This window comes from Falco naumanni, chromosome 4 (assembly GCF_017639655.2).
Source record: "Falco naumanni isolate bFalNau1 chromosome 4, bFalNau1.pat, whole genome shotgun sequence".
NCBI classification, from domain to species: Eukaryota; Metazoa; Chordata; class Aves; order Falconiformes; family Falconidae; genus Falco; species Falco naumanni.
In genome coordinates, this window is record NC_054057.1 from 46,047,030 (window position 1) to 46,070,246 (window position 23,217).

Genomic DNA, 23,217 nt, shown 5'->3' on the forward strand with positions numbered 1-23,217 from the left:
AACTCAAGGAGATATAGTTGAGGGGGAAAGTTGAGATTTACTTGGAGGTCCAGCATCTGTTTTGATGATTGCTGCACATAGGAGGAAAATTTGTTAGAAGCTGTGAGTTATTTATATGTACAGTAAAGCATACTTGGACAATTCAAAGAATAGCTCTAACATCAGGGGAACAACTGTACACTGAGGAATGTCTTACTGGGGAAAAAAAATCCCTTTTATTTGGGAAAAATGGTTTGCATTTAGTATATCTGTATTTATCATCTCAGGTTGGATGGAAGGCTTCCAGTTTGTTGGTTTTTTTCATGGGTAGCCAAATGAAATAACTTTATAATCTTTCCTTAGTATCAAATTAGCAAGATTTACTGGAATGAAAATTCCCAGTTTATAGTCAGCCATTTTTAACAGTCCCTGATTAATGTGATTACCAGCTGCATTGCAGTCGCATTAAAGCAGTGAACGTCATTTGAAATGTACTTAATTCTTATAGCAAGTTCAAATTGCAGCTCAGCACTGGTGTTAAAGGCTAGGGCTGAGTAGTCAATTCAGAATTACTCAGAGACGAAGTGTGTAAAAATCTTAAAGGGAGTAAGCCCTTAAAAAGTGACCTTTAGGCAAAATATTAATCTCTTGCTGTGGTAATAGTTTTATCCATTGCATATATGGCATCCAAGTGCTCATATACAGTTCTAATCAAAGCTGAAACTAATAATTAGGCTTCATTTTGAGGCACTCTAACAAGCTGCATTTACCCATATCCTGTGTGATGTTCCACATTTGCTTTGACCTATAAAAAGGAAGAAGAATTAGAGATGATAAAGCCATGTCTAATCAGCTTTGGGTAAGCCCAGCTCTGAGGCAGGGGTTATTTGCAGGCTTTGTTTAGAATTGTGAATTCACCTTCACTGAGTGTTGTGGGCTTAGCAATTCCCTCCAGATGGCTTTTGAGTATCCCAGTTTTAGTAAGCATTCTTTCCTTTCATCCAGAAAATAGATGGCTTGTTATTTAGCAGGGTCTGATTAAACTTGCAGTGGTTATTCACATTGTGGTGGACATGTTCATCAATGTAATGGTGCATGAAAACAGGCACATAAAAACTGCCAGCATACAAAAAGTGTATCTTCTGGGTGTGCTGTTTTGTTCTGTGTTGAGTCATAGTGGTATTGTTACTAACTTGTTTAATTCCTGCATGAAATTGCTTTGGTAAACATGCTGTTGTATTAAGACAACATTTTTGATCTCTGGCTTTCCTATAGGGAAAACATCTCTAGAAGATTTAAAAACTCTGATTTACCTCATTTTAAGAAATTAGGGGAAGATGAGTTATTTCCCTCCATCTCCATTTCTGATAGTTCGATTCTTTTCTAATCCCTTTGCTTTGCTTCTGTCCTTGTCATAGGAACCTGTATATGCTTCTACTTATTCTCCTGTTATACCTGCTCTCCATAAATTTCATCCTTTTCTACCTATTAATCAGGTGAGCAAAAGTGTGCACAATTTAAATGCTCAACAATTCCAAGTAAGCACATTTTGGCAGTTTGTTGGGTTTGGGGTTTTTTTACATAGGAAATTAATAATCCTCTTATCTGATTAACCATCTTAGTAAATGCTGCTTTAAAGAAACATAGTATTATGTCAGTATGCTGTGTACACTTCAATAGACATTCTGCTAGTGTTTCTCTTATGGTTGCTTTTCTAAAAATTCTGTATCTGTTAAGACTATATACATGAGAAAGTCAATGAAGGAGACATTATTGCATTCATTATAACACTGAAAACTTGGAAGTTGTTAAAACGGGTATATAAAAGGAGCAATATGTAACTGCACAGCATTTATATTAGAATAAAATGCTGTGTACCCTGACTTCTCTGTAAGTAATGTGCATATACAACATAACACATAAAATCATCTGATTTATTGACTTTATAAAATAAGCTGCTTTTGTTCAGAGGTGACTTTCCTATAGGGCTTTTCCCTAGTGCCTGTCTAAAGGTTTTTTGCCTTCGCCTGTCCTGCTTCTATGCTCTGACTGTCCTGTCTTCCTGCTCCCCTCTCCCTCTCCCTCCCTCCGCCACCCTGCCACCCCACCCCCTGGTCTGTAGTACTAGTTTGAAAGAATTAAGCTCTCTGATTTCTGATGGATGTCATCTTTGGAGGTAGAAGGTGAAATGCTGTATAAACTTCCTATTTAGTTATTGAAGGGAGGAGTAATACAGAAAATTACATTCAGATTTAAAATGCACTTTCCCAAAGCAACTTGTGGCAACAGAGTTAACTTTGTGTTTGCTTGGGAATAGACTTCTGCTGCTGTTCCAGTAAATGTTAAGAGAAACTTGTGAAGCATTGCTCAAAATCATGTCCATACCTCTGCAATTCTGTCATAAACAACTTGAAAGACTTACTTATGGAGAATTAATAGATAATGGTAAATATAAACTTTCTTCAGCTAGAGGTACATAAAATAATTGTCTTTGAGCAGGAGTAGAATACTGGATCTTGATCTGAGCAAACAGTGCCTGTTTCACATGATCAGAGGTAAAAATAGCAAAGGCAGGAGCAAGTTGAAGAAAAACATGAGAAAATGAGGAGAGTTCACTGGAAGGTCTCAACAGATCTATGCAAATCTAATTCTGCTTTGTTACACTTCCTTGTCCCTTACCTCCCAGCTCAGGTCTGTGGTTGTACTACTACAAGGAATCCATTAGGTTCTTCATTCCCCCACAAAACACAGTGTACATCGCGTGTGGGGAGCATTCTGACCAGCATGCATAATGGCAGTGAATCCAAGGGGCAGGTATTCACTGCTGAAACAGGGGATGATGATTATGGTAGAGGCTACTGGAACTGTGGTTAAAATTTTGACTACTGTTTACCATTTCCGCATTCACTTTCATAGCTGTTTTTGAGGATGATTTTTTACTCTGATTTTTTTTTTTATTTAAAAATTAAATTTGAGGGTAGTCACTGAAATATATTAGTGTTACCTCTTCTCTGTAAGCTCTGGATTTAATATAGCTTTATTACTATTTACCCAAGATAACCTATTCATTTTGTTGTGACAGAGTTCAAGCTCTATGTATCAAGAAGGTAAATATAGAGTCTTAATAACTTAATAACATAATGCACCTCCAGTAGAAGAGGTCCTTCAGTGGGCCCATACGTTTTAAAAGAGGAATGCCCAAAAAGTGTTCACCTTTCTATCGACCATGGTGAGCTACAGCCTGCCCTCTTAGAAGGCTGCTTCTTTCTGGTGTAGTTTCAAGGTGCATACAGATTTGTTTGGGTTTTTTCTGGCACAATTAATCGTTTTGTTGTTTGCAGGAAACACGAGTTGAATATGTTCTATTTTGTTGAAACTGCTTTTGAACAGAAAGCCGTGCATTTGCTTTTGAGTTTTCTCCTTAAAATAAGACCCATATAAAGTTGCAGAGGAGAACAAGGCAGAAACTTTTCTATACTTGTACAACTGTGGGATTCTTCTTGTGCTTTTTTTGTCTTGGGAGCCTAAACTAGAAAAGTTGGTTGTATTAAAAAGTGAATAGATACTTTCTGCGTTCTTCTTTTATATAATTCATAACATTGGTTTTAAATGGATCTCCCTTTTGCAAAGTATACTTTTTCTGTTCATTCTTGGTTTGGACTCCCCCAGGTAGGGCCAGTCTTGATCTTCAACATAGAAAACCATGAATTCTTTTATTTCTTGCATTAAAAAAAGACAAAACAAAACCCCAGACAACAAAGCAGCATGCTAACAGACCAATCTCAGTTGTGCTCTTGTGATGTAAAGAGGACACTGCTTGGACTGGAAAATTGTAGGGTACAAAATGGAATGCTGCCTAGATATGGGCCCGCCCTTAGCTTGAACGGGTGCTGCAAAAGCAGTGGGGCACATGTGCATACCCTCAAAAAATATGTTGTGGTGCTAGAAATAAACATATCATCATCCATTCTAGCCAAAAGTTGGGGAAAAGTAATCCCTGTTTCTAGCCAAAAGTTGGGGAAAAGTAATCCCTGTTTCTGACTGTTCTTGCATCATGTCTGTAACTCCTTCTCAGACTTAAAAACAGATATTTAAAAAAATAGGCAGTCTTTATTCTAAACTGCATACAGTTTAGAAAAAATAAAGACAATTCACTGCAATATTAATTAATGTGTAATTACTCTTGCTGGGTAAAACTTAACTCTCAACCCTCTTCAGCAGAAATAAATATTCATCTGACTTAATCTGAGGTGGATATTTTAGCCCTTTCCTGAAACCTTGCAAAATCGTCAGCATCCTGGATAGAAGTGTAGAGGCAGGAAATGGAGAAGCTATTGCAGTACAGGTTATTTGTTGAGAACAACTGTTGCAGGGGAATTTTTCTCATCTGTCTTCTGAACCAGCTGGGTTTTGCTTATTTCCCTTCTCAAATAACATTTCTCTTAAAACCCTGGTGTATGAGATTTTTTTGATACCCTTTTTTTTTTTTACCCATTATGTGATTATTTCTCCTTTACCTTCATCACTCGTCTGTATGTTGGTGTCATCCTGAGGGTCTCTTCTTAGCAGAACTATGTCTTTTTTTCCACGTGCATGAAAACATTTTGATTGAAGTTGGGATGAATGAGATCACTGCATGGCTGTTTTCTGTTTAGAAAATTTTTTTCAATTAACTAGTTTGCAGCCTGTAAGCTGCACTGGTATTTTTATATTGCTCAAAAAAACCTCAGAATGTCATCTGAGATTAAGTCAAATATATTAAAGAAATCAGAGGTAACTGTGTTAACATATTTAATCATAATTGATCTCATCAAACTTACCATTTTGATTAAACCTATTTTCCATAATGCCATGCAGAATGGCATTAATTACACTCCTGTGCTTTGATTCTTCATTGATTGTCTTACAGCAGTCTTTCCATGAGTGTCTGGAACAACACACAGCTTGTATGACCTGTACTTAAATGCTTTAGTTTTACTTCTTCTAAATATTGTCCTCATCTGAGCTTTTATCAGTCCTATGCATTTTCCCATTTTCAAAGGTTTAAAATTTTTTTTTAAATTCACTGCTCATGTTTGGGGCATCTCCTATTCTACTCATTTCACATTGTTGGATGCCAGTTCTTCTGATCCTTCTTCTGTTTCATTTCATTTTAGGAATTTATTGTTTGTCTGAAAAAAGAGATATCAATGAACACACAGAAGTATTCTTCATAATAAATCGGGATATTTCGTTGAATTTAACCACCTTTTTTCTTTAATGGAAAAAAAATGCATTGGAGCTGTTGTCTTCCTAAGCTTTTATTTATTCTTGATACATCAATTCTTGTTTTTATTGGGGTCTTTAGCTCCCCTTATCAAAATGTCACAGTTGTGTATTTGAGATTTATTCCTCTTTGAGATATATATACTTTTTTTTTTTTCAAACTGGAAGTAAAATTTGCAATTAAAAGCTTGTTGAGTTTTACCTTTCTTGCCATGTTTTCTCACAACTGGAATGTGCCTTGACCAACTCATTCCTCCATAAATGCTGCCATTTGATATTTGCGAAAGCTTTCTAAACTACTCCCAATTACCAGGTGTATTTTTCGTGAAATTTCTTTTGATAATTGCATTGGCTTATGTTAGTTTTCCAGCTGTAGAAACTTATTCTTTCTTTTAATGATCACAGATACTTTTGTTTTTCATCAGTATTGTTATGGCAAATTAAAGGGGTTAGAGATTGCTTGATGTCAATTCAGTTTATCATTTTTTTAGTTCATTTGTTCATTAACAGACAAAGCTGTGAGTATTCATGTGTTAGGAAGAGATCTAATATGGAATTGCTCCAAGTTTTGTAACATACACATCCAGTCTGATTTTTTTTTTAATTTTTTTTTTGGTAGGAACTCCAAAGATGTTTTGCCCAATAGATCAGGTTGAAATCTTCCATTTTAAAAAATACTTGTTTCTGCTGTTAGACAGCTACTCTCTTTTGTCCTTTGACACAGCTCCAGAATTACTCATGATCTTTCTTAAAATTTATGTGTAGTGATTAACACACAAGCTTTCCAGGTCCGTGTTTTCAGAATTTCCAGTAGCTCTGCAGACTCAGAAGCTTCAGGTATTCACTGGAGACAAAATTCAAAATTAAGCCCCTTGTCACTTAAAAAAAACAAAACCGACCAACCAACCAAAACATATGAAAGAATCCATATGATTCCACTTCTTCCTGCCTGTTTGTTACTTCCCCTCATATTGTAATGGAAGTCTGCATCCTCACTAAATTAAAAGTATTTGTGTATGAAATTTTGTTTGTGGTTTCATTAGGTATTTATTAATTTCCTGCCCAGATCTCCTTTAGTATGTTGCTGTGGGTTTTTTATTACCAGCTGTTCATCCCAGAGGTGGCCGTTGCTGATGCTGGAAGGGTAGAGACTGGGGGAAGTGAACAGAGATTACTTGCAGTGTTGTTCCTTAAAGCATTCAGAGGCTTTTACAGCCACCAAAGCAATACTGAATAGATTTGCATCTTGTTATTTCTAGTGAACGTTTCATTGTTCTAGGGAAAAATCTGACGTTTTTATCTTGATTATCATGACTTGCAGTCATAGTATCTGGCTGCCCAGCTATCTTTCCTAATAACTTGACAGTAAGCGTTACTGCAGAAGGCTGCAGAGATGCATGGAACTAGGGGAAGGAGTGGAGGGCTCTCGTGTCCTAGTCCTTATACAAGCCACTTCTTGTCTTTACTGTTCTGGCTGAATAATGCTCCTGGTAAATGCTGAAAGCTATGAAATCTCTTATTTCAGTGTGTCCCCTGCAGCCACAATAGTTTTAATATAAAGTGACTGATTTATTTAGTCTGATTTTAAGAAAATAATAAATAAGAATATCTGGGTTTCTATCTCTTCCTTGTCTCTTGAAAGGAGAAGAGTGTTTACTTTATGTTCACAAGTTTTTGCGTACTTTTTCATTTCTACTCTGTGGTTGTATGAGCTAGAGCTGTGCTAAAGCTTTAGATTTTCATGTGGTTTTTCAATTCTAGCAGCTAGGTTGTAAAGAAAAATGACAAATAGCACACAACTTCAAAGTAATTCTAGAATTGACTCCCATGCACTGAAAATACTTTTATGCTTGATTTCTATGCAGTATAATCCTGGAAATGTTGCTAGTTTTTTTAAGATAAGTGCATTGAAGCCGTATTTCTTTGGCCTGACTTAGCTCCAGCAGAGTATGTAAATTCAGTTTCTTCCCTACTTAATGTCCTGTAGTCAATCTTTTGTGTTAGGAGGGCACTAAGATAGTGCTCCTAGCTGCTTCTACTTATTCAGGCTGTTGGCTCCTAACATCTAAAGCAAGCAAGAAAAGCTGCGAGTGACCTAAAAGAAAAACAAAAATCACCAGCTGAAGTTGCAGTACTTCATTGTTATTCTCTGTGCCACCTGCAGATTTGTACACTTGAAAACATATGCTGAAAAGTCAGTTTAGTGATCTCACTGGTGTAGCAAGTCATGCTTCAAAAGAACAAGGTCTGGAAGATTGTATCATACACAGAGTAAATGTTTTGCTTTGCTTAGAGGGATGCCATTTGCCTTGGCTGGTAGTTTCCAGAAAAGGTCAAAGAGCGTAGAACAAAACCTTATCTTCACAGTGTAGTGGGGCAGTAAGGCAATGAAGCATGTCAGGGTCACAAAGCTGTGTCTGTGACTTGACTTCAGTAGCTTGTTCTCCTGTTCTCTTCCCTCTACAGCTGGCAGTTGAAATGTTAAGCCAGTGTTCAGCTATATCCTGGTCAGCTTATCTGTTTTTAAACATCTCTTTCTCTCTTCCCCCCAAAAAGCAGAGAACGGCAGATAACCAGGAGAGTCAAATGACCATTGAAGAAAGGAAACACCTGATTACAGCCCGAGAAGAGGCCTGGAAATCCAAGGGTAAAGGAGCAGCCAATGATTCCACACAGTTCACTGTAGCTGGCCGAATGGTAAAAAAAGGTCAGTGATGAAATGATCCCAATATAAGTAAGCCACTGCTTATCTGTCTAGTCAAAATAAAGTCAAGCTAAAGCTATGCAGAAACAGTATCCATGTTTAGCAAGAGGAGGACTGTTTGTCTTCAACTGAATATCATGCCATGAGGCTGTTCACTCTTGCTTCTTGTGGCTGTTGGTATTGATCTGTTTTGTTCTGCACTGTTGCACTACCATCCAGTTGTTACTGGGCTCTGCCTGACTGGTGGTAGTCCATCACTTGAACAGTTGTATGTTTTGGTTTTCCTTCTGGTACAACCCAGAGGGCACAGTTGGATTATTCTTTCTTATTTATTCTTCCTTTCAAAACCCAGGTGCACTGTCTAGGGAAAAGTTGTGAAATCTAGTTGTTGCTGTTGTTGGCACTTCCCCCACTCCTAGAATCACTGGGAATATGTAGCAAACACATGTTATTTTTATGGATGCTGTTTTGGGCAACAACTTGCAGTGTTGTGTTTGGCTGAAGAAATCACCGAACAGATTTCGGCATGGAACCAGGGAGTAGAAATGACAAGGGAGCAATGTTAACATTTTTGAGATCTCAAATTCAGTCACTGTTTCCAGATTAATATTCCAGATTCCAGATAAATCATTCTTCTGAAGTGGACAGGAGTCTCTGAAGTCTGTACATGGTAGAAATACAGCTGTTCATGCAGTGTGCCTGGGAAGATGATAGCTTTGGGAAGAAGACACCTAAACTGATCTCTTTGTGGTTATTGAATACTAAATTTTGTTTTGTGAGAAGAACTTGATAATTAAACACAACAACCATGAACCTTGACTTAAATGACAACCACCAAAAAAAAAAAAAATCATTGTTGGGTGAGAGCAGTGTTTCAACAGGGAGTAACTCCATTTGCAATCCAAGCCACATTCTGTTGGCAGATAAATAAATAAACGGTACTACAAATTACATCTATTAGTAACTGATTTTAGCTGCTGCTTACATTGTTGCGCTGCTAGAAATGCCTGTGGTCAGTGTTTAAAAGACCTCCTATTTTGGAGGGTCACCAAGAAAAAATGTTGTCCACGGACTGCTTTTTGAGATATTTTTTTTTTTGCGCTACATAGATTGGTCTTTGGAAAGTAATAGAAGGTGATAGCATTTGCTGCTCTTAATAAGAAAAGAAAGATACCTTGAAAGAATCTCTTTAGGTGCAGCAATCATTCACTGTAATCCAGTGACAGTGGCATCAATAAAAGTAGCCCAAGTATGATTTTATTCAGATGTGTGCTGGTTTTGTTGCCTAAAAGAATAAATTATCGCAGTGAGTTTTTAAGAGATGATGATGATGAGAAAGCAATGCAAAGTTAAATCTTTGATATATACATGTGCACAGAAGCTGTATTTTAATTGTTTCTTGTTGCTGAAAATTTTTCAGTCTTAATTGGAAGTTGATCCTTTACTAGCATCTGAAGCGGTTCTTAGGGTGGTCTTGTGGGTTAAGTCCTGGGAGAGCTGCTTAAGAGCTGTGTCCTTTCAGTTATGTCTTGATGAAGGCTTTACTAGTTGACTTAAAAACTGCTGGAATTTTGAGTCTCTTAGGTAACAGGGAAGAAGAGTGTATGTGGAAAGCTACTCAATTATATTCTAAATCTATCTTGGTGTTAGATAATTACGGCTTGCTAGGACGTGCAGTAAAGATAGCGGAGACATGGTTATATATATTATCCCATCACAGTATTGGTTTAATCTGATCAAAATAACAAAAGGCTTCAACTTATGTGTCTCAGTAATTAGTAAGCTATGGCTAATTGGAAAATAAATACTACAGGAAAGTTTGAATGCCATTTTCCCTATTTACTGAAAGTCTAGACAACAAGAGATAATAGATGTGATTCCTTGCTTCAGTATGCTTCTCTACCTAATAAAAAACATGAAACGGAGAGTTCCATTTCTCCTAGTGGAGCAATGTAGATTCACATGAAAAGAACTAAACAAAAAATCATTTTATCCACTGGGTCCAGAATGAACTGCTTTATGATAGTCGCTGAGAAGGAGGGAGAAGAATACAACAAAAGGAGGGAGTAGTGCTTGATATGGTAGGGACTATTTCTACTTCCATTTCCACATGTTCTTAAAAATGCAACAGGGCCCGAGAATCACTGCTTAATCCAGAGACAGCATTCACAGGTCAGATGCATCCTACTACGTTTATTAGTAGAGACAGGTTTAAAATAATAAGGGGGGGTAAGGGTCGTGGTGGTAAGGTACCAAGCAAGATCTTGGTAGTTCCCTGCTAACTGTATCTTTTTGTTCAAAACAGTTTAATGTTTTTAAAATGTGGCTTGTGGTAGAACTGGAGTCCAAAATGTAGACCAAATAAACTGCTGCTACCTTGAAAACAATCAAAATTACTGTATTCAAGAGAAAGTAGGTATCTTTTGTTAGTTTGCTTACAGACACTTGGAAACAAAGCTTTGTTCTTGTGAATGAGCCGTTCACAATCTGAAGCTGCTGTTTATTTAAGAAGCAGGCAGGGCAGTATACTCTGCCATACCTCATACGACAGTTGTTGAGGCTGGGGAAGTATGAGGGACTGCAGGAAGTAGCTAGGCTTGTCTGCTTTCCCTAAAAAGCTTCGCCTGTCATCTTTGTTGGAAACATAGGCTGATCTAGAACTGCATTTCCTATGTTCTGTGTTCTTTTGTAGGCCTGGCTTCTCCAAGTGCGCTAACACCAGTAGCATCACCTTTCAGTAACCGGCATAAATCTACCACTCCAGTTACAAAGCCCTTGGAAGGTAAAGAATAAAAATGGCTGAAGTATGTTCAGGCATTTTTACTTTCTATCAATTAACGAGTTTTAATTTCTGGTTTGCTTAGAAATTGAAGCCAGGCCTGATATGCAATTGGAATCAGATATGAAGCTTGACAAGTTGGAGTCATTCTTGGGAAGGCTGAATAACAAAGGTTGGTATGAGTTACCAAAGGTGGCAATGTATACACTCTCCAGCTTCAATAAATCACTTAAAGTACCTCTTAGTTAAAATAACTGCTAACACGAACTGAAGATTTCTTTCTTCAGACTGCACTGACTAATGGTGCTTTTTTGTGATTCAGTCTTTGCTAAATTTTAACAAAAAAGCCTTATGCTCAGTATTACAAATATACAATAGAATAAATTGCAAATGTCAAAGTAACTTTCTTCTTTCTCTGCATGCAATGTACATGTTCTTCTTGAGAGCAGAATTTCTCAAAACCACACAGCAGTCTGAACTATATTGCCATATACAGTGAAACAGCTTTAAATGTGGTTTAATCTTACTAATATCAAGATAGGATGCTAAGCTGCTCCCAAGCACAATTCATTCACCTTCATGCTTTTTTTGAAAACGGACTCTCTGTAGCAGCTCATACAACGTCCTTGTACAGCTTGTTGGCTACCTATGAAGCTGTCTGGAGTTCTCTGGTGTTTCCATCTTATATGGCTGTCCTCCATTTGTAAGGCAAAAATCCTTTTGTAATTTGCAGAGTGTCAAATACAATAAACAAACATATTCACATTTCAGCAGAGGAGGCAGTAGCATGCAATAATGATTGTGCCGTACTCGCTAATCCGAAGTAGTGACATTTCCACTTCTAGTTCTAGTAGATCTTTTCATAGGAAGGAATGATGTGGTTGGAGGCAAGATGGGATATACAAGGCTATAAAATGCTTATATCATCCTACCAAAACAACTCATTTTTGATAGTACCAATCTTTATTCAGCTATATTTCTCAACCATTTTGAAATAAAGACTATTGCATATGAGTAGCAGTTACACTCTGTTTTTATCATTCTTTTCCAACAGACTTTTCTACTATCTCTCCTTCAAATTCCATCAGTTTAAAAAAAGAAACAAAAAACAAAACACCATCCCTACTCCAAAAAACCCACCCCAACAACTACCAAACAAGCCATGTTTACCTGTTCTAGAGTTAGAAATTCTAGTATGACATTTTCATGGTGTGAGGGGTTTTTTTCCTGCAGTTGCTGGGATGCAAGAGACAGTGCTGACAGTTACAGGAAAATCTGTGAAAGAGGTGATGAAGCTGGATGACGATGAAACATTTTCCAAATTTTATCGCCATGTGGATTTCCCTTCCTCCTCAGTGCCTTTGGACCTTGATGAGGACTTTGATGCTATCTTTGATCCTTATGCACCGAAGTAAGAACTTCCCCCCCCCCCCGCCACTCCCATTGTTTAGTAATGCAGATAGAAGGGCAGTAGTCAAAATGTACAGCTTTAAGTCATCTTGTAGGTATCTTAGTATGGGGCATGTTCATTTCTTCTACACGTTTCTGAAATTACTCTTCTACCTGAATCAAGGAACTGATCCTGATTTCCTAGCAAATGTCACCCCCAAAATCAAATCAAATCCCTTGTTACTAGATGATTCTGACTAGGAAAATTAACTGATGATTATAAACACTGCTTGTTTTTCAGGTTAATATCTTCTGTAGCAGAGCACAAACGTGCAGTTAGGCCTACGCGTAGAGTCCAGTCCTCAAGAAACCCCCTGAAAATGCTGGCAGCAAGAGAAGATATTCTTCATGAATATACAGAACAAAGACTGAATGTTGCCTTCATGGAATCAAAGCGAATGAAAGTAGAAAAAAGTAGGCTAACAGGCTGATTTGTACAAGACATATCTTGCTATTTTAATTAAAAACTAAACAAAAGAAAAAATGTAAACACAAACCCCACAGCTGAAGTAATGGAACATATTGTCTGAGAGGCAATAAGTTGATTGAGGTATAAGGTTGAATGTAGACTGTCTAGGTGGTCTGGAGAGAAGTGCATATGTGACTTACTGCGGGAAACCTACCTACAGCCACCTCCTGTACATAGATTTATTTTTAGCACAGTCCCCCTGCACAGAGAATGAGAGAGAGAGTGCCACTGTGCCTGCAGGGCCAGGACAGGAGATCCAGGAAAGCAGATCTAATGTTATGCGGTGCGGGGAGGGAGAGCTGGCAAGAGTAGATAAACTTTTGTTCAGGTACACTGGCACAATTTTGGGTCCTGGTTTTTTTTCAGAAACTGGAATTAGCCCTCTTGTCTCTGAAAGATTAATTTCCATAAAGCATCATTTGTTTTTTACTTCATGTTCCTTTCCCCTGACAAGCAGACAGACAACAAAAGACGTTATTGTAAAATCTATTTAAAGGTTTGTCAAGCCACTTTTACTATTTTGGGTCCAGGTTTTCCTTACTACATTTGAACAAAGAGGAATCGTCTTTAAAACTTGCCTGTACTGATGAAAGCTACACTAATTATATGTGTAATACTTTGTTGACATTCAACGAGAAGCATTTCCCCAAGTTATAAATTCATAATATCCTTTGTCTTTGGTTGAGAAATAAGCAAAAATAGCCAAGAATTTAAGCTTTAAGTTTACAGTAAAACATGGCTAAGACTTTAAAATGTAAATGGCTGTTGCATTACACTGGCTGAGACAAATTTGAAGGGGATTTTAGATAATTAGCCTTGGCTACTCTGCTGTCTTTTATCATTAATCAATTATAAGGCATTGAAGATCTACAGAGTACACAAAACATTGGGTAAGACATGTTTCCTAGCGAAGCTGGTACTTTTGCCAAATAACATAATTCTGACAGACAGTTTACTCTTGGATGATACTTAGAAACTTAGGTACTATGAAACCCACAAAGATTTTGGGCTAGCAGTTAATCTGAGTTCAACCTGGTTTTGCTATTGCTATCAAGGAGAAAAACTGGAAATATTGGAAGGAAATTATTTTTTTAATGCAACAGCCAATTTTCTTCATATAATTTTGTCCTCTTCTTTTGTGTGTGTGTGTGTTATTTCTCCAACTTCTTTTTATGTACAAGTGTCTACAAACTCCAATTTCTCAGAAGTAGCACTTGCTGGCTTGGCAAGCAAAGAGAACTTCAGCAACGTTAGCCTGCGGAGTGTTAATCTAACAGAACAAAATTCTAATAACAGTGCTGTGCCATACAAGAAGCTAATGCTGTTGCAAATTAAAGGTATGCTGGAACTGCTTTTACTTTCCATACATAATAGGCTGATCGTAACATGAAAGAGTCACTACTAAGTTCTAGATCTCCAGCTTGAGATTTACGTCCAAAACCTAAAAGAATGAAAACTATGAGAAATGCAAAACCTTACAGATAGGTTTGCATTGTGGCCACTGGTGTGCGTGCAAGGAGAAAACAGAATATTGCAGGAATTCTAGCCATATCCTGTGGAAATTTTTGAACTGTCCTGTTCTTCCAGTGCTCAGAGTAACTTGGAAGTGGCGTGACAGTATTCTTGCCCATTTCCCATTACATTGCATAGTAATATATCTGATTGTGCAAAATAATAGCTACTTTTTTCGCAAAGTAAAATTCTTAAAACTTTTTACTGCCTACAGAAACTGTGCTATAACTTTACTTAAGCAAATGTAAAGGATTCTAGAATTTGGCTGCTGTCTGCCATTTATTTAATTCATTTCTTTCCAGAAGGACATGAAGTTGTTAAAGCAAGGACGGGAAATAATAGAAAAATTAGTTGGTAGGAGGTAACATTTTTTTGTTTCCTGTGAGTAAACCCTTTTTCCACAGTAGTAGTCTTTTAATTCTTCTTTAACAGTGTGTTTCCATATATTTTGTGAAACGTGCTGGGATTGTTTGTATTTCATTCAAAAAAAATTAGATCTTGGCATTTGATAACAGTAGTCAAAGGAATGTAATTAGCTTTGTTTTCTCTTTAGGAAGAAGACATGTTCAAACAAGATTAGTTGAACCAAGGGCCTCATCACTGAACAGCGGAGACTGTTTCCTGTTATTAACTCCACATTTGTGTTTCTTGTGGGTAGGCGAGTTTGCAAATGTCATAGAAAAAGCAAAGGTTAGTACTAGTTGGGTTTTTTTAGTATTTATTTTTAGAACTCTCACAGTGTATGTCTCTGATGCAATTGAGCCTTGGTGCCAGTTGTTTCAAAAAGTAGCATGTAACAGATAGTCAGTGACAGGTAGATATACAGAATTTCTATAAATATGTTTTAGCCTGTGCACTGAATGAAAGCTGACATAGGAGTGTGTAGGTTGTGAAGCTGCAAGAATAAAGAGGATATCCTCAGGAAACAGATTTGCACTCAAACAAAAAATAGACTGAATTGCAGGATGTCCTTTTTATTCCCATGTTCATTAAGATCAAGTCTTGTTTTAAGGCAAATGAAAGAATTAATGTATTTCTGTAACATTTTCTCTAGTGTCTGTTTATTTAGTGCAACGAATAATAACTGTTTCTGCTGCTGATTGCTCTGTGATATCCTATCTACTTTTGCCTTCTCACTGAACAAGATATGCACAAATATTCCAAAGATTTAAGCAATCCTGTTCAGGTAACTGTTAATCTCTTAGGCTTCAGAACTTGCAACTTTAATTCAGACAAAGAGGGAACTTGGCTGTAGAGCTTCTTATATACAGACTATAGAAGAAGGAATAAATACCCATACCCATGCAGCTAAAGACTTCTGGAAACTCCTTGGTGGACAGACAAATTACCAATGTAAGCATTCTTACAGTTACAGTATCTGATGTTTGACCACAGTAAATTAGTTAAATTAGTAAATTAGTTGGTTCTCTTTACTAAAGATAGTTGGATGTTAAATTTTTTTAATTATTTTTTACAATCTTTTTTCCTTAAGCGGCTGGAAGTCCTGAAGAAGATGAAATGTATGAAGCTGCAATAATAGAAACAAATTGCATTTACCGCCTTGTAGAAGATAAACTCATTCCCGAGGATGACTACTGGGGAAAGGTGCCAAAATGTACCCTGCTCCAACCAAAAGAGGTATCGTGCCACTTACTGCTCCTGTGGTAAGTGCAGGAACATACAGCTGATAATGACTTTCAGTAACTGAAAATGCTTATGGAGAGGCTCACTGACAATTGGGTTCTCTGTGTTTCTTAAGAGCTTCTAAACACTTTGCTGTCTAGAGTGTGTTGCAGGTCTCAAGAAATTAATCGTGTTATCTTCAAAGTGAAATACTGGTTTAGGAAGTATAAATCTTTTTGTCAACAGTGGCTCATTCCAAAGTCATGAAGTGCAAAACAGGTAGCACTTCGGAAAAACAAAACAAAATGCAAACCTGTTTTCCCTTTCGAGCATTTTTATTTCTAGCCTTAGCACTTTTCCCTTTTGAACAACCATTTCACCCATCTAAGTAGGAATGGGAGCAGATTTCCAAAATAAAGACATGATGCATTTTCTTGGAAGTATTCAAGTTGCTGCCTGTTTGCTGAGCCAGTTACCCACACTGTATATTCTGTCAGCCTTCCCAAGCTGCAGGATGAAGCATAGGTCTAAATGTCAGTGAAAGCTGCTGTAACTGGACAGCAATCAGTCCTGCAACAAAAGCAGGTTTTTAGTAACAAGAGCTCTCTAATCTGCTAGTGACTTAGCTACCACCAAAAGATAGACCTCATAGCATTCCCTGTACTTGCTTCCAGTTATCCTCAACCGTTGGACATCACAGACCACACCGCTACCCTGGCCTTACTTGCGTTGCAGTGCTAGTTGTTAATGCCACTGCAGAAACTTCGATATTTGGAGGAGTTTGTGTTAAACGCGCTGTCAGCTTGCAGCACTAGAAAACTGGAGGATCAGGGTACCACCTAACCTAATAGTAGATTATTTATTTGGTTTGGTTTGGTTTTTAGGTGCTGGTGTTTGATTTTGGCAGTGAAGTATATGTATGGCATGGAAAGGAAGTTACTTTGGCACAAAGAAAGGTGGCATTCCAGCTGGCAAAACACTTGTGGAATGGCACCTTTGACTACTCCAATTGTGACATAAACCCTCTGGACCCAGGGGAGTGCAATCCCCTCATACCCAGGTATTAAAACTCGAGTTTAGTCTCACTGCAGAAACTTAGTTTTCTTGTCCTTATTTCACATTGTTTAATTTGATTCTGGTTTTTTTATTCCCTTGTACAGGAAGGGACAAGGACGCCCAGACTGGGCTGTGTTTGGCAGACTCACAGAACATAACGAGACCATACTGTTCAAAGAAAAATTTCTTGATTGGACAGAGCTGAAGAAACACAATGAGAAGAATTCTAGTGAATCTCTTCACCAGAAGGTGCATATAATAAGCATGCTAGATATTTCAAACTAGATGACCTAGCTGGGATGGAAGCCAGGGATGTTTGTTCTCAAGGATCCAGAGCACTTTCTTTATCTTGCAGGCTTTGACCTAGGGATCAGAATATCACCACCTACAGTGAACCCACATAGTTGCTTTATGTTAGTGCCAAGCAACTCAGTGAATACTGCCAAGGTGGCTTTGACAGAGCATCAAATGATGACAAGATATTAAAGTAATGAAATATGCAGTTTGACTGGAACTGTGGGGTAAGAGGAAAAAAGCTATGCTCAAAGAAATCTCTTCTGTGTTTCTTGACAGGAAGAATCCAGATCTGACTCTAAACCGTATGATGTCATGCTAATGGTAGCTGTGCCCCCAACGACTGTAGGCACAGTCTTGGATGGAATGAATATTGGCCGGGGCTATGGACTTGTAGAAGGAGAAGATGGGAGGCAGTTTGAGATTATCACGGCATCTGTGGATGTCTGGCACATCCTGGAATTTGATTATAGTAGACTGCCTAAGCAAAGCATAGGGCAGTTCCACGAAGGGGACACATATGTGGTGAAGTGGAAGTACATGGTGAGCACTACAGGTTAGTGAACAATTCCATTTCATCCTGCTGAAACAAGGTGAAGTGCAGCTAAAACTGCTGCTGTACATGGTGAGATCCAGACCTAAACTTCCTTAGATGTGAAAATGTTTTAAAGATTAGGAATGCTAATTTAGCCTTCCCAGGCCATTAGGAAGTAGAGCTTCTTCCTTTATTTTGTTTAGAAGAAGGCATTAAAAAAAAAGCTGTACTTATTTTTCATACATCAAATGTAATACTGTCCATCTCTGCTTTTACTCAACAGTGGTGTTGTACACGTTCACAGGACAGCTCATTAAGCCAGAATTCTGCCCACATCTTAACACCAAAATAACTAGGCAGATGGACTAATGTCTTGCAAGAGAGGTAGGCTTAGCAACAGGGAAAGCCTGTGCTGGGTAATGGAGAACAGTAACAATGACAGGAAAAGCCCTTGCCAACTCACTGCCCTTGCTGTCCTTTTAGCTGTTTCTGGAAACTGTTTGCTATGGGTTTCAGTCTCAAGTGGAAAACTTTAGCAGTGTTCTGACAAAGAGCCTGGGAGCAGCATGTAAATGTTGAGAATCAGTCAGCTCAGTATGCTCACTGGAACTATCCCTTCTGGCACTGAAATAAGGATAGGTGGTTTTTGTGGTAAGTAAAATAGAAATAGTTTAAAAATGATTGTTCCAAATAGGAAAATATTAAAATTGGTTGAAAGCAGTATAACAACTATACAGCTTCAGGCTTTTAGCCAAAAACTGTAGGTAGGTCTTATTCAGGACTGTTAAGTTCAGATACTGGGAAATCCAAGAAAAATACAAAAGCTTCTAAGTCTTGAGAGAAGTGGATAAACACTAATACTAAACTGCAAACAGACTCCTAATTCAAATAAATGACATTATATTCTGTCACTCCAAAACAGAGTAGGAGGCGGTACTTTTATGGACTGAATGTACAGATAAAAGTGAAAACCATAAATTTTAGAAGTGCATAGTGGTTTGAATATTCTCAACTTAAAAAGACCAGGATGCTTTCTCTCAAATATTTCAGTTGGATGCTGCTCAGCTCCGCTGAAATCAAGGGAGCAATTTTAATATTTTATTTAAGAATCTGGTTTAAAGCTTTTTTAATCTTTGATTTAATTATATCTGTTTACTCAGTATTCACTAGAAAGAGTAAAATATTCCATAACTGGTTGTATTGTTGAACTTCAGTTGCTGTAAACATTATTTGCTTAACATAACAACTAAATAATGATATTTCAAGAAAAGAAGTTTTCTCCTATCCCACTTTCCAGACCAACATGAAATACTGAGTTAATTAAAAAAAAAATAAAAAAAAAATAAAGCTTACCTAATCCTAACTTTTTATGACTGCAAAGTACTGTTTTGGTGTTCTGCTGTTCTGTAGTTTTCCTTTCTAGTATCACTTTACCAAGAAATATTTTTCTTTTATGCCTGTAGCTTTCTCAACTGTTGCTGTTTCCAGTATTGCTCAGCAGCCAGCTACTTTCCTGCTGCCAAAGAACAGCGTAATGTGGAAAATGAGCCATAATGCACTCTTCTGGTAACATGACTGGACATACCATTTCACATGCAAATTGGCTCAAGTGATGTCAGTTATTTTTCTCCAGATAGTACCAGTTCTTTCTACATCTCTTTCTCTGGCCAACACAGGCATCTCTGCCTGTGGGCTTAACTCCACCAGTTGAGACAATGCCAGCTTTGCTCAGGGACGCACTGGCTTGGCGGCCTAATGTTCCTCCAACTGGACATTTTATCTTTCCTGTTCTGGACGGGATAGAGCTGAGCTGGCAGATAAGATAAAACCATGTGTTGTTTAAACCTATAGCCAGAGTACTTTCTTCAGCATGTGCTTTCTGGTTTTTTCAGTTGGAAGCAGGCAAAAAGGAGAGCAACAAGTAAGGGCTGTCGGAAAAGAGAAATGCGTTTATTTCTTTTGGCAAGGAAGACACTCCACAGTGAGTGAGAAAGGGACATCGGCACTGATGACAGTGGAACTTGATGAAGAGAGAGGAGCACAGGTGAGCTTCCTGCAGACCTAGGTGGCAGACCGGGTAAGACTTGCCTGCCCAAGTAGCCACTAACTGTCAATGCAGATTATCTTTTTTGCTTCCTGTCTTTCTGTAAAGGTGTTCTTGCCTTTACAGATAGCCAGATCTCAGAATTACTTTTGGCTTTATTCCAAATTCCGGAGACACCTAATTTCCTTTATGGATTGTCATTCCCAAATCCCACTTCTAAAGATGGTATTTCTCAGAATGGCTGAGGAGGATGTTTTCTCTCCTCTCCCTGCAGGAGCAGGTGAAGCACAGTTACACAAATTTGTGCTTTCACTTCAAGTGCATGTTGAGATAACAGGACTGTCTTGTAGTGGTGAGAACAGGAGAAGCACTTTCTGCCAGGCCAAGATATGAAAATACATTTGAAATTTTCGATGTATTTATTCTGTAATTACATAGTAGATTGTTTTGCAGAGATTCTAGCAACTGCAGATTCAGCTAGTCTGAAGCTCAGAGGACAGGCTAGCTTGCTTTGTGTTTTGGCAGTTAGCCTTTGCTGTGACTTGACTGTTAACAGCATACAAGATGCGAGGTTTAAAGTTAGTTTCTGTACCTTGATAATGCTGTACTTAGTTTTTTAACAGCAGCATAGACATGACCAGTAGTACAGAAGTTCATAGAGGAGATAGGTAAATACACTTAATCCAGAGGGTGGGATACTGTGCAGCATAGCTCATTTAGCAATGGCTATATCGGTTTCATAATCAAAATGCAAAGTTGAATGAGCAAAGAACATGCATGTTGTCATATAAATCCATTTTACAACAAATTTTAAACTTACTTCAGTTCCTACATTATCTCCATAAATTTCAGAGAACATCAGGCAAGATGGCCCAGTCCTGTAAAAAAATCAGATAATGGTTAGTTTAAATTAATTTAAATTAAAATTTATTTGGTATTCCAAATCCCCTGAAACTCTTGATTGTTGGATTCCAGCTAGAGGTTTCTTTTTAATATGCACGTCACATATGAAATCTATTGCATGTTGATATATATGGTAATTTAAACAATAGTCAGCAGTTGTGTAGTAGAAGGAAAGCCATCTTCATGGGTAGCCATAACTATGTAATTTTTAATAATCCATAAAGACTAGTTTTTCTGAGTCTGTATACTTGCTGCACTTTTTTAATGAAGAGGGATGCTTTCAATTTCCAGGTACAAGTGCTTCAAGGGAAAGAACCACCATGCTTCCTGCAGTGCTTCCAAGGAGGGATGATTGTGCATGCTGGAAGAAGGGAAGAGGAAGAAGAAAATGCACAAAGTAAATTACTGTTAGTTAAGAGCTTCTGCCCCCAGATCCTTTTTTACCTATTGTGAAGGGCTTTGATTCAGTCTCAACTACTGTATTCTGTAGAAAAGATAAACTAATGCCATGAAACCCATGAGACAGCTTTGCAGTGCTTTGTTTCAAGGTAGTTTGTTTCTTCTTTGAGCATAGAATGGATTTTGTCACTCTAGAGCAAGCTGACTTCATTGTATTAGTATGCATATAAATTCTTCTAGTTGTTTTTTAGTTAAGTGTCCATTTGCTTTAAAATATGTTCTTTTCTGTGTAGTCAGGGCAAAAGAGTATTTTTAAGAGCAGTTCTCCTGCTCCAAGGAGAACTCTTAAGATTTTGTTACCCATTCATTACTTTTTGCAACATATTCCTTGAATGCTGCAGTTGAGGTAGGAGAATTTCAATGCAGTAGACATGTTCCAGTTCGCATCTGAATGTGACCTCCCGTGCCTAACGTGCTCAGGGAAAGAGGAGCTGAATAGTAGGACTGCTGTATTCATTTCCCTCTTTTTCCTCTATGAAACAGAGCAGAAACTTGACTCATCTGCTCTGTTAAGCTCTTCAGCTCTTAATACTTGTACTTTTGTAGCAGGGTTTCAGAAAACATCTTTTCTACAACATGGTTTCTCAAGTATTGTTAGCCAAACCTGTTAGCTAGTTCGTTCTGTGACAATATAGGGATGCGATGTGTGAAATTCATCCAGTATGAGAACAGCTGCTCCAGAGCAGAGGTCTTGAATTTTCAATCCCATGTGACTGTATAATACTGCTGCACTGTTCCTGTCTGCTCCAGGTGACTGGAGGCTATATTGCGTGCGAGGAGAAGTTCCCAATGAAGGAAACTTACTTGAAGTAGCATGTCACTGCAGCAGCCTGCGTTCCCGGACATCCATGATTGTCCTCAATATAAATAAAGCTCTTATCTACCTGTGGCATGGCTGCAAAGCACAATCTCACACCAAGGATGTAGGAAGAACAGCAGCCAATAAAATAAAAGAACAGTGAGTGTCTGACCTATGTTTTGGAGATGTTTATACAGGCTACCAATTTACTTAAAATAGTCTGTCTCAAACGAAAGTTGAAATAAATAAAGCTGTCCTCTGAGTACAACTGCAGCATGTGCATGCTTGGTAAGGAGGAGGAATGATGGGTAGTTGATTTGGTGGAGTGGGGAAAACACATGTTCTGTAATCACTTTCACTTAAGGTCAAACACACTTATTCTTCCTACTGTAATAATTACAGTTGCAAAAAAACCTGTCTCTTTCCATTTGGAGGGAGATGCTCAATATCTGAATAGCAAACTAAATCCCAGTTGATAGGAGGATTAGAATCAAGCCTTGTGAATAAGGAAGAGGAAATTAATTTGGGAAAGCATGTGAGGAGGACAGCAGTAGTTACAAAAACAGGCAGTGAGGATCCCTACTGAGAGCTCATGTGAGCATCTCCTCCGCTCTGGGAATGTGATCAGTAATGATACAAGAATGGTTGCTGAAATTCCATATCTTGCTTATTGATGGTTTTTATCATCATTTTCCAAAAGCCTATGTTGACATGAATTGTGCAGCAAGCCTATAGAGTGCTTTTGGGTTCTAATAATGCAAGTGGCCAGCAGGTTTGTGTTAGCTGTGTTTGGGGCAGGAAAGCTGGGTTCACTCTCTTTCTTTGTTTTGTAGATGTCCGCTGGAGGCAGGGCTGCACAGCAGCAGCAAGGTGACGATTCATGAATGTGATGAAGGGTCAGAGCCCTTGGGATTCTGGGACGCATTGGGAAGGAGAGATCGGAAGGCCTATGATTGCATGTTGCAAGGTAGATCTGCATTCCTGGATTTGGCACTCACATTTTAGTTTACTGGTCTATTGTATTGTGAGATTTAACGTAAAGCTTTTGAAGAACTGCTTGGTAGTTGAGATGATCCCTTCAGAGGGATGTTTCAAAAAACCTGCTAAGTAATACTGTTCTACAGGGAAAGTGCTGGAAAACCAAGCATGTCATTTTGTTCTTTTCCCCCTTCTGCAGTCCCTCTGTATTCATGCAGTGCAGAGCCACAGTTAATGCTGTAACCAATACACATTGCTTCTCTTCTGAAGGGATTTTGGAGGCAGTTCTGCACACATTCTTGTCCAGTCTTTGCTTTCAAACTGCCAACAAAGGTAGCAGGGGAATTGATTTACCAAGTGGAAAATTTG

General features: G+C 38.1%; 1 protein-coding gene across 16 annotated transcripts in view; it reads left to right on the top strand.

Annotated features, from left to right (window-relative positions):
* The window catches only part of SVIL (supervillin), a 142,678-nt gene that overhangs the window by 112,172 nt on the left and 7,289 nt on the right, over positions 1–23,217 (top strand). For 10 of the 16 annotated variants that reach the window (XM_040593107.1, XM_040593110.1, XM_040593109.1 and 7 more), the window contains 17 exons: positions 1,398–1,475; positions 7,801–7,951; positions 10,641–10,730; positions 10,813–10,899; positions 11,961–12,138; positions 12,418–12,590; positions 13,827–13,982; positions 14,711–14,847; positions 15,363–15,510; positions 15,650–15,795; positions 16,665–16,840; positions 16,941–17,085; positions 17,410–17,686; positions 19,558–19,709; positions 20,904–21,009; positions 21,822–22,029; positions 22,704–22,837. In XM_040593107.1, coding sequence (XP_040449041.1) covers positions 1,398–1,475; positions 7,801–7,951; positions 10,641–10,730; positions 10,813–10,899; positions 11,961–12,138; positions 12,418–12,590; positions 13,827–13,982; positions 14,711–14,847; positions 15,363–15,510; positions 15,650–15,795; positions 16,665–16,840; positions 16,941–17,085; positions 17,410–17,686; positions 19,558–19,709; positions 20,904–21,009; positions 21,822–22,029; positions 22,704–22,837 — 2,542 coding nt within the window. The remainder of the gene's footprint in view (positions 1–1,397; positions 1,476–7,800; positions 7,952–10,640; positions 10,731–10,812; positions 10,900–11,960; positions 12,139–12,417; positions 12,591–13,826; positions 13,983–14,710; positions 14,848–15,362; positions 15,511–15,649; positions 15,796–16,664; positions 16,841–16,940; positions 17,086–17,409; positions 17,687–19,557; positions 19,710–20,903; positions 21,010–21,821; positions 22,030–22,703; positions 22,838–23,217) is intronic. The other 6 variants (XM_040593104.1, XM_040593115.1, XM_040593116.1 and 3 more) reach the window with 3 other exon arrangements.